The sequence below is a fragment of the Thunnus maccoyii genome, chromosome 12, assembly GCF_910596095.1.
Source record: "Thunnus maccoyii chromosome 12, fThuMac1.1, whole genome shotgun sequence".
Classification (NCBI taxonomy): Eukaryota; Metazoa; Chordata; class Actinopteri; order Scombriformes; family Scombridae; genus Thunnus; species Thunnus maccoyii.
Genome location: NC_056544.1, coordinates 9,855,391 through 9,867,325, shown reverse-complemented (window position 1 = coordinate 9,867,325; position 11,935 = coordinate 9,855,391). Strand labels below are relative to the sequence as shown.

Below are 11,935 nucleotides of genomic sequence, written 5' to 3'. Positions count from 1 at the left end.
AGCAAATACTTTGCTTGAGTGAAGTAATGAAAGGTTTATGGAATTTTATGTAGACTAAACCTTCAAATATTCACATTCATCATCTCACGTACAGCATGAGTGAGTTACCTCCATCTGGTCCGAGTTTATGAGACTGAACTATGTGATTCAATGACAAGTTGCACTCTTCTGGATCAAAAGACTGACTAAACAAATATTTTTTTTGAGATAATGAGATAATTTTATCACATCATTCCAATTATTAGTCCTCATTTTAGGAGAATAGCTGCAACTTCATGGAGGAATGTGCTTGAATAATTTTCATAAATTGTGGAGTTTTGTAATAAAGGATGAAGGAGGAGATGTAACTTTAAGAACTTTAGTTACCTAGATGTTTGTGGAAAAATCATATCAGACACAATTATTAAGAGCAGAGTATTTTTATTTGTCTTAAAACATGTTTGGGGGAAGATCTTTAAGTAATCAAACACGAATATGTCGTCAAGGAGAGATTGTGTCTCATTTAAGTTGAATTGACATTTTTGAGGTCCAGCGGTCACCACATTCTCCGTTCACAACGTCACACATGGTTTTATATGGAAAACCAGACAGACTGTAAATTGTTTTTGGACAGCTGTGCTTTCTGTTTTAAACTACTTTGAACAACTTTGTGAGTCTGTCTGTCCAAGTGTCTGCATACTCTGCAGTGATGCTGCCTCACATATATAAATATAAGAAGAACAATACTTACTGATATATCCATATTTACTGGCATGACTGTTGTACACAGTTTGTAGACAAAATAATACAAAAGTCTGTGTTTAAATTTCTATGGAGAATTTTATTCAGACAATTGTAGGTCATAAACATTTTATTTATGTATTTAAAGTATTGATCATATTATTAGTGTGTTAGAGCTCCAGTCATACGTTACAGCTGATAGTCTCAGAACAATCTGCTTTAACACTGTGTTTATATATTTTAATTCAAAATGAAAAAACATCAATAACGTGTTTGAAAAAAATCAAATACAATTTTTTTTGGGTGCAGTTGTTTTCTGGTGGAAATATTTCAAAAGTTTCCAACTTGATTTTTGATGTCAGTTGGTGATGAATTATCCAAAAAGTGGCCATCGTGCCGAGCACAGTCCCTGGTTACAACACAGACAATAAAAAATGTTAACTGTTGAATTTTGTCAAACTGCTGGATAAAATAATGTTAAAATGAAGTGTTATCCAATACTGAATATACAAAACAATTAATTAATGATAATAATAATCTATTTCTTTGAAAAGTAGAGTGAAGAATAACACTTACTTGTTGGTGATAATAACCAGTACAACCTAAAAATAACCCAATAACAGCAGTAAATCAGTTAATATTTTAGTAGGCAGGTTAATTCACACAAACTTTTGTTTTTTAAAGTCTGATTCACTAATTTTCTGCATGACTGCACCTACAGAGGAAAATCAGTTCTGTTCTTTAAGGACAAGACTGGTGTTAATCTATATTTGTCCTTAGTGTCAACAAATTCCATGAAAAGATTTTTTGAGGTATTTAGAGTCATAAATGATGCTTGGTGAGGTTATGGGGGCAAACGTGGGGACTGTGACACGAGGAACAAGTGTGGAAAAAACTTCAGAATCATTGCAATTACTACAAACTATGCTGCTGTCCTGGCAAACGATGGGTCTTCACCTCTCTGGTTGCTGCTCTGGAAAATTGATCTGTAGGCGGAGGAGCCATGTAGGCTGCAAGCCAAACAACAGCAGTATGGTTCAGAATGGTGAGAAACGGGGCGAACGGGGGGCATGACGGAGGCTAAAGGTAAAAAGCTGTTGGTCATAGATTTTACAATAAGAAACGCAGGTTGGCCAGTTCTGGGAGGCGTGGCAGGGAAGGAAAATGTCCTGGAGTCTGGGGGGAGGAGAGGGTGTAGATTGGGGAGGGGGGGTGAAGGATAAATCACTAGAAAATGGATGGAGTGAGAGGAGGCTGAAAGAGCCAAGAGGGCAATATTAGTAGTGGCTGAAGTAAGGAAAGAGGAAAAGATGCTGGAATGAAAGAAAGAAGAAGAGAGATGAGACAGATTAGACACAAAGGGAGAAGATACGAGTGAAGGCTGAAGAGGTTTGAAGCAGCTCTTCTCTGTTCTGCGTGGAATTGGAGTAATGAACCTGGAAGCAGGGGAGGATTTGAGAGGTGGACATGGAGTCTTTATAAAGTTGGATTCGTTTGGCCTTGTTGTTACATTGAAAACAAATCTCATATCCCTGACAGCACGCTGCAAGCGAACAACTGTCCAGTCGGACATCTTTGGCATGCGAGGTGGAGTGGAGTTGTGGCGAGCTAGGCTGACTGGATGTGTGATGTCTGACAGAGTGGTGGACTTCCATGGACAGTTTAGTCTCTATCTGTGATCATGGATTAAGGTGAGATTTCATTGATGCTGGATGGGGGAGTAAAGGACAATATCTCACTGAAGTACATGGACCTTTGAATGGGTCGAGAGACAGCTATTGATTGAGCAGACTCCAAAACGATGGATCGATCATCAAACATGTCGCTGTCTGATGGATTGAGGACCAACTCATAACCGTGATGGTCAGATACAGAAAATAACTACAATGTGATGTTATGAAGATCAGTCTGTCTGAGTGCATAAAAACAAACTTGAAACAAACAGACCAACAGGAGAGAAAGGGGATAGACACACCTATAGGTGGCACAGGAAATTGTATCGAGTGAGACGTTCTTTGTTGGTGAACCTCAGTTATAATAACTTCATTAGGTGCAATATTGAGCATCAGGACATCGTATGTGTGACTAACATGAAATAAACTACTGTGAACAGGTTCATCATAATAAAGGAACATGTCACCAGGTGCATTGTTGTGGCTCAATTATGTGTTTGTAATAGTTTTTGAACAACAATGGAGCTGTGTGGCATAGAGCAATAAGATATATCAAGTTTCAGCAGCACAGACAAATACATATAAGAAAGATCAATTACTTGTTGGTTTTGGTTCTTTTCTTTTCATGGTATTTCTTAACAATTAGAAAAATATAGAATAATGCTCAGCTTCTCCTTTAAATACTCAAGTTCAAGTTCCCTTATAGTGTATTCTTTGACATTTTTTCATCATCTATCATACTTTTAGTGAATCAGATGCTGGAAAGTTAATATACATGATAGCTGACAATAAATAGGCTGAAACTAAAAGCATTAATGTAAATTAAAATATTAAGTGCTAATTTATATACTTACACGCAGTAAAACTAATCTGTCTATTAGTGCATCGAAACAAGCTGTAACTATCCTGACCACAAGAAATGAACGTCTCCCCTCCTTCCGTCATGTATTGAACTCCAGAAAGTTTAAAACCTCTCCCAACCAATTCATCAGGATTGAGGACACAGGATGACTCTGCACAGAGTTAACAGAAAATAACTCATGGATAATTGTTCAGGTAACATCTCTGATAGACTTTTTGAAATGAAGAGTTGTCGTATTGACTTGTTCATACCTTTGCAGACGGGTAGTTTTGACCAAGTACCATCGTTGTGACACACCACTGTCTCTGGTCCCTCCCTTTTGTAATACTTCTGACACTGGTATTTCAAATAAATTTGTTCCTTTACCACAACATCACCATGTGGAACACTTGGGTGGTCTCCACAATTGTCGACTGAAATAAAAAACAAGTTATTTAAGATTGTCAGTATGTTGTGTGTTGCTGAGGGGTCAGAGACTTAAAAAAATGAACTCAATCCTTGTTTTGTTACAGGTCTCTTTTGAATAAATTCATATTCATATCCATAAATTCAGCTTTTTCATTCCAGTAACTGGTCAGCAAGTGAAAATATGTTTGAATAGTTACACCAAGCAATACAAACAAAAACCAAACAAGTCTGATACAAGTGATGTAAAAGGAGCAATGAATGTGAATGATTTACTTGTTGTGAATAGAGGTCTACTGTCTCTGTCAGAAGTGGTAGAAGATCCTGAAAGAAACAGAGCATATATACTTATACAGAAGACACACCAGTTAGTCTGACTTTGGGATGTTATTTGGCATCCATTTCTATCTGATCCAGAGTGATGTCTGTCAACAAACGCTCTGCTTGTTACACACACACGGACACGCAGCAGCGCACATACATTCAAAAGATTACAATAAAAGATTTACAACATGAAAGATTATTATTGTGTATGTCAACATATTTTAAAAAATACATGTCATAATGGTTAGTAATGACGGATAAAATTGTCTAATTATTTGACCAAATCGTGGCAATACACGCACGTATTAAACAGACGGACAACAAAGGATCAGGCACAGATCTACTTTCCTGCTGCATCAATACCTGATGACATGAGGAACACATGAGATGAAAACGATGATTAAACGAAAGGAGGAAAGAACTCTGGACAGCTTCTAGCTGCTGCCAGCAGCAGGATCAGCACCTTGGAGAGCTGATCTAGTCCTGAGAACTGTGTTAATGATTCTTTACATGATTCAAATTAATTATTTGTTTTTTGAACAATATTTAACAAATATTCTTTAACATTTTTGAGAGCACAGTGATCAGGTTTCCATACTTTCAGCAATTAAAACCAAGCTGATTTTACCTGTTACTCTATGACTGAGCATGAGGATTTGGACACACCCTAAATCTACCTGCGCCGTGTGCTTCAGACCGTGAGCTTTAGATCGTTAAAATAGGTCCATATAATGTTTCACAGTTAATTTTTTCACACAAAAAACAATAATACATTATCGGAAAATTAAATTAAATTTTCTAAAATTGTATTCTTTTTTCATCAGATCAATGAAAGCAGATGTGATGATGGGTGAGAGCAGGCCCGCCGACCAATCAGATACAAGTTGAGTCTGGCGCTTAGATCCTTTAGGCAATAAAAGGCAAGAATAGACATAAATACTCAGATTTTCTTACTGTCTTTGTTATATTTATTTTTCTGCCCAATAGGCCATAGATACAACATTTCAAACAATTCCAAAATCTTAATTATACATTTTCCAGTGTTTTACTGAGTAACATGGACCACTGTAAATTGCAAGTTAAAATCAACCTACAACCATTGACCATGACATCTATATTAAAATATATTTATTTTATGTCTTATTGTATTTTATTGTTCTATGGACCCCCGTGAGCTGTGTCCTTAACAAAGTTTGAATTTAATTAGTTAAAATAGTAGTTATTACAACAATACAACGTATCTCCATTACTGCATATCTCAATATTGTCCACTTACTGCACGGTGGGCCTGTAGTCCAGCTTCCAGCAATACAAATGATGGTTTTTTTGGTGTCTGCTCCTTCTACAGTAAATCCATCTTCACATTCATACTTGACTTCTGAATCTGCAGCAAACACATCCTGGTATTCCTGATTAATGATTACTGCGTGGGGGATTTTAGGAGGCGCACCGCATGCTAGGATACTTTCTGTAAAAATAAACAAATATATCATAACTTAGAAGAGGAAAAGTTGTCCAGATGTATGAGATAGGTTTCAGATTTAGACACAGATATTATTGTGGTTACTGTAATTATGTTTTCACAGCTAACTTGAGTAACACATCTCACAGACTTACTCTCACAGACCGGCACAGAGGACCATGTTCCATTTATACATTCAGCAGTGGCATCCTGGTTTTTATCTTGATATCCTTTGTCACATGTTATTCTTATTATGTGTCCTTCTTCATACCAACCATTTGAGTTTTCAGTGTATTTTGCATTGGGGATAGTTGGTGGAATGCAGGCTTTTTCATCTGATGAAAAAAGAACAAAACTATAGTCAACATTTTTACAGAACCATTTTTATAAATGTATAATATAGATACTTTCTAAATGTGAAGTGATATCTACTTGCAACCCCTCATCACAAGTTGAGAACAGTCAATTTAAGAGTGATGTTCCCTTATCTGTTTCAGAGGCCTAAAGATGTTAAACTATACAGATTTTCATGATATAGACGCAAACATTACAGTCAAAAGTCTGAAAAATAAAACAATTTTTTTTTTTTATTCTCTACTGGCGACTGCTTAGATTCATCTCATGACTCTTGCGGGTGTCCCAAACCCCATGTTTGGAACCCCATTTTGAAACTAGCATAGTACCAATAAATGTCATTATAGAGGTTTATTGCATTAAACGCACAATATGTAATTTCAGTCGCTAGGGGTCTCTCAGTCAAAACAATAACAAAGATGGAGTGTGATGAAGGTGTGCAGTATCGTGGGATCATGGAAGTTGTTGTCTTCATTTTTAAACAACCAGATTCTTCAGGTTATGATTCCTTCAGTGTTCATCGATCAGGATGTTTTTACTAGACGCTGAATTATCTGCAGAGGTCTCCTCCTCTCCAAAACGAAATGGCCCCGGTGATTAAAAAGGTAAAGACAGTGAATAAAGCAGTTTCATGATAAAAATCAATGTTGCTCTGACGCTGTTTGGCTGGCACCGGATGTCCGGAAGGGGCTGTTAGCTGAGATGCTATTAACATTTGCTCAGCTTGTTTCTCTGATACCTTGAGATCGAGACGTCTGATGATAAATGATATAGTTAAAAACGACCAAGATCTTAAAAGTTTATCATGATAATGTGGCTTAAAACTGAAAAAAAGTCAATTTATAACAGTTTTTGTCAAACAACCACAACGCGTCAAGAGTATACGCGCACAACTCTTTGGTAGAGGGGGTGTGATGTCATTGACAGGCGACCAAATGAAGCGGACCGTTACCTTGATTAAAATGACAGATTTCTCTGGATTTGAAAATTGTTGGAAAAATTTGGGAAAATGTAAGTACACAACTCAACAAATATAACATATATATAACATAGATCTAGTTGTTTTTGACATTTTCATGCAGAATATTTACATATTATAAATTTAAATGCTCTTTTATTTTCTAAACAACCAGTGTTTCAGTAAACATTATTCAATATTTTTATATGTTTTGTTTCATGTCTTTTTTATAAGAGGTTGATAAAGTCGTCTGACTATTGCTCATGAAAGACATTTTATACTTGAAAAACTGTGAAAGATTGAAATGTTTAAGTTTTAGAGCTTTTGATACAGTTGAAGCTCACTCTCAATTTTACCAAGAAGAACACTGAACGTGCTGATGTCATCAGGAAACTTTTTCTAGATACTTTTTACTTTTTATGAGATATGAATGTGTGCACAAAATGTCATGACAATGCATCCAAGAAAGTGTTGAGACATTTCACTCAAGCACACAAATGTGGACCTCATGGTGGCACTGGAGGGAGAACTCAGGGAATCAGAGTCATTAAGGATTCATCCTCTGGGAACCATGAACAGTACAGAATTTCATTGTAACGCATCTAAAGTTGCTGAGATTTCTGAGTCTGGACCGAAATAGTGGACCCAATGACAGACTGACATTGCCATAGAGCCGCACAACAGTAGAGATATTTAGGAAACACCTACCTATACATTGTAGTTCATGAGACCATTTGCCATTTTGACATGTGCTTGTTGCCCACCATCCCTTCACTGTTGCTTTACGTCCAGTACCACAGGTATAGGCCAGCTGTGCTCCATGAGGATAAGTCTCTTGCTTTGGGGCGAAGAAACCACCATCCAGAGTTGGAGCACTGCAGGACTGTGGTGCGCTTTGTCCTAGAATGAAATAGAAAGCACAATTATTCTACAGAAAGTTTGTTTTTAACAAATGTAAATGGTTGTATGTGACAGTATTCAATGTTCTTACCATGTAGCGCTCCAGGAAACCAGATCAGAAGAACAAATCCAAGATAACTGATGCACATTTTGTCAGGAGTGAAATCATCCCATGAAAAATTGGAGCTAAGAGTCTAGTTCAGATCCAAATCAGTTAATTATTGTTTAGGACTTTCCCCCCAAAATGTTTGTGGAGTAAACAGTCAGACATCATGCTGTTACGCTGGATCGTAAACAAAGTTGGGAAAATAGGCTACTTGGACAAACCTCCACATACAGAAAAGGAGAAAAAACACACATATACACTAAGTTACATTTTATACATTATAGGTTTATTAAATCAGTATCATTATACACACTTAGTTGAATCTTTCTTCTTCTGAAGCATACAGAAAGTCTTGGCTTTACATCAGCACTTTTGTTAAAATTACTTAAGAAATTCAAATGATTGTTGTTATGAGAAAGACAATGTTTGAAACACTGTAGATTCAGATCAGTCACTTTTACAAGAGTATCTTGTTTACATGAGCTTCCTAACAAACATGATTTTGTTTTACATCACAGAACAGTTTTGTGATCAGTAATGATTCCTGACTTCAGATGATAGAGTTCAGTAAATCTATTCATTTAATGTCATATTATTTACTTCAAAGAGCAGCACACTTTTTGTATTTATTGTATTAATTCCACATTTGTTAATCTGTCTCAGAAAGGCCTGTGACAACGATTCATTTGTCACTAGAGTGAAGCAACCACACTACCATACAGATCACCTGCTAGAGAGCTCTGAACAAAAATCAATTTGATTATTTAAAGTCCAAATTTCAAAAGGATTTACTGGATTGGTGTGATCAGAGGTCAGTCTTGTGCCTGCCCTGATCAAACTATTTATCAAGCTGATCCTCACTATTTCCTGGATTAACAGAATATCTAAAAACACATTTTTGCCATCAGTTGCTTCTGAGAACTTCACACACATTCAATACCCATCTGAGGAGATGGATGCTCAGATCCCCATCGATGTTCTACAGTTACTGTATGTGAGAATGAGACTCAACTAGAGCAAATACTTTGCTTGAGTGAAGTAATGAAAGGTTTATGGAATTTTATGTAGACTAAACCTTCAAATATTCACATTCATCATCTCACGTACAGCATGAGTGAGTTACCTCCATCTGGTCCGAGTTTATGAGACTGAACTATGTGATTCAATGACAAGTTGCACTCTTCTGGATCAAAAGACTGACTAAACAAATATTTTTTTTGAGATAATGAGATCATTTTATCACATCATTCCAATTATTAGTCCTCATTTTAGGAGAATAGCTGCAACTTCATGGAGGAATGTGCTTGAATAATTTTCATAAATTGTGGATTTTTGTAATAAAGGATGAAGGAGGAGATGTAACTTTAAGAACTTTAATTACTTGGATGTTTGTGGAAAAATCATATCAGACACAATTATTAAGAGCAGAGTATTTTTATTTGTCTTAAAACATGTTTGGGGGAAGATCTTTAAGTAATCAAATACAAATATGTCATCAAGGAGAGATTGTGTCTCATTTAAGTTGAATTGACATTTTTGAGGTCCAGCGGTCACCACATTCTCCGTTCACAACGTCACACATGGTTTTATATGGAAAACCAGACAGACTGTAAATTGTTTTTGGACAGCTGTGCTTTCTGTTTTAAACTACTTTGAACAACTTTGTGAGTCTGTCTGTCCAAGTGTCTGCATACTCTGCAGTGATGCTGCCTCACATATATAAATATAAGAAGAACAATACTTACTGATATATCCATATTTACTGGCATGACTGTTGTACACAGTTTGTAGACAAAATAATACAAAAGTCTGTGTTTAAATTTCTATGGAGAATTTTATTCAGACAATTGTAGGTCATAAACATTTTATTTATGTATTTAAAGTATTGATCATATTATTAGTGTGTTAGAGCTCCAGTCGTACGTTACAGCTGATAGTCTCAGAACAATCTGCTTTAACACTGTGTTTATATATTTTAATTCAAAATGAAAAAACATCAATAACGTGTTTGAAAAAAATCAAATACAATTTTTTTTGGGTGCAGTTGTTTTCTGGTGGAAATATTTCAAAAGTTTCCAACTTGATTTTTGATGTCAGTTGGTGATGAATTATCCAAAAAGTGGCCATTGTGCCGAGCACAGTCCCTGGTTACAACACAGACAATAAAAAATGTTAACTGTTGAATTTTGTCAAACTGCTGGATAAAATAATGTTAAAATGAAGTGTTATCCAATACTGAATATACAAAACAATTAATTAATGATAATAATAATCTATTTCTTTGAAAAGTAGAGTGAAGAATAACACTTACTTGTTGGTGATAATAACCAGTACAACCTAAAAATAACCCAATAACAGCAGTAAATCAGTTAATATTTTAGTAGGCAGGTTAATTCACACAAACTTTTGTTTTTTAAAGTCTGATTCACTAATTTTCTGCATGACTGCACCTACAGAGGAAAATCAGTTCTGTTCTTTAAGGACAAGACTGGTGTTAATCTATATTTGTCCTTAGTGTCAACAAATTCCATGAAAAGATTTTTTGAGGTATTTAGAGTCATAAATGATGCTTGGTGAGGTTATGGGGGCAAACGTGGGGACTGTGACACGAGGAACAAGTGTGGAAAAAACTTCAGAATCATTGCAATTACTACAAACTATGCTGCTGTCCTGGCAAACGATGGGTCTTCACCTCTCTGGTTGCTGCTCTGGAAAATTGATCTGTAGGCGGAGGAGCCATGTAGGCTGCAAGCCAAACAACAGCAGTATGGTTCAGAATGGTGAGAAACGGGGCGAACGGGGGGCATGACGGAGGCTAAAGGTAAAAAGCTGTTGGTCATAGATTTTACAATAAGAAACGCAGGTTGGCCAGTTCTGGGAGGCGTGGCAGGGAAGGAAAATGTCCTGGAGTCTGGGGGGAGGAGAGGGTGTAGATTGGGGAGGGGGGGTGAAGGATAAATCACTAGAAAATGGATGGAGTGAGAGGAGGCTGAAAGAGCCAAGAGGGCAATATTAGTAGTGGCTGAAGTAAGGAAAGAGGAAAAGATGCTGGAATGAAAGAAAGAAGAAGAGAGATGAGACAGATTAGACACAAAGGGAGAAGATACGAGTGAAGGCTGAAGAGGTTTGAAGCAGCTCTTCTCTGTTCTGCGTGGAAGTGGAGTAATGAACCTGGAAGCAGGGGAGGATTTGAGAGGTGGACATGGAGTCTTTATAAAGTTGGATTCGTTTGGCCTTGTTGTTACATTGAAAACAAATCTCATATCCCTGACAGCACGCTGCAAGCGAACAACTGTCCAGTCGGACATCTTTGGCATGCGAGGTGGAGTGGAGTTGTGGCGAGCTAGGCTGACTGGATGTGTGATGTCTGACAGAGTGGTGGACTTCCATGGACAGTTTAGTCTCTATCTGTGATCATGGATTAAGGTGAGATTTCATTGATGCTGGATGGGGGAGTAAAGGACAATATCTCACTGAAGTACATGGACCTTTGAATGGGTCGAGAGACAGCTATTGATTGAGCAGACTCCAAAACGATGGATCGATCATCAAACATGTCGCTGTCTGATGGATTGAGGACCAACTCATAACCGTGATGGTCAGATACAGAAAATAACTACAATGTGATGTTATGAAGATCAGTCTGTCTGAGTGCATAAAAACAAACTTGAAACAAACAGACCAACAGGAGAGAAAGGGGATAGACACACCTATAGGTGGCACAGGAAATTGTATCGAGTGAGACGTTCTTTGTTGGTGAACCTCAGTTATAATAACTTCATTAGGTGCAATATTGAGCATCAGGACATCGTATGTGTGACTAACATGAAATAAACTACTGTGAACAGGTTCATCATAATAAAGGAACATGTCACCAGGTGCATTGTTGTGGCTCAATTATGTGTTTGTAATAGTTTTTGAACAACAATGGAGCTGTGTGGCATAGAGCAATAAGATATATCAAGTTTCAGCAGCACAGACAAATACATATAAGAAAGATCAATTACTTGTTGGTTTTGGTTCTTTTCTTTTCATGGGATTTCTTAACAATTAGAAAAATATAGAATAATGCTCAGCTTCTCCTTTAAATACTCAAGTTCAAGTTCCCTTATAGTGTATTCTTTGACATTTTTTCATCATCTATCATACTTTTAGTGAATCAGATGGTGGA

The 11,935-nt window shown here is 36.7% G+C and overlaps 1 protein-coding gene across 1 annotated transcript in view; it reads right to left on the bottom strand.

The window, feature by feature from the left end:
- Positions 1–321: 321 nt before the first annotated feature.
- LOC121909325 (complement factor H-like) overlaps positions 322–11,935 on the bottom strand; it is a 29,333-nt gene continuing 17,719 nt past the window's right edge. Inside the window, exons 13-17 of the mRNA XM_042429828.1 lie at positions 3,937–3,984; positions 3,507–3,668; positions 3,248–3,406; positions 1,297–1,322; positions 322–1,129 (exon numbers count right to left, since the gene is read on the bottom strand). Of these exons, the coding sequence (XP_042285762.1) occupies positions 1,094–1,129; positions 1,297–1,322; positions 3,248–3,406; positions 3,507–3,668; positions 3,937–3,984 (431 nt within the window). The 3' untranslated portion in view covers positions 322–1,093. The remainder of the gene's footprint in view (positions 1,130–1,296; positions 1,323–3,247; positions 3,407–3,506; positions 3,669–3,936; positions 3,985–11,935) is intronic.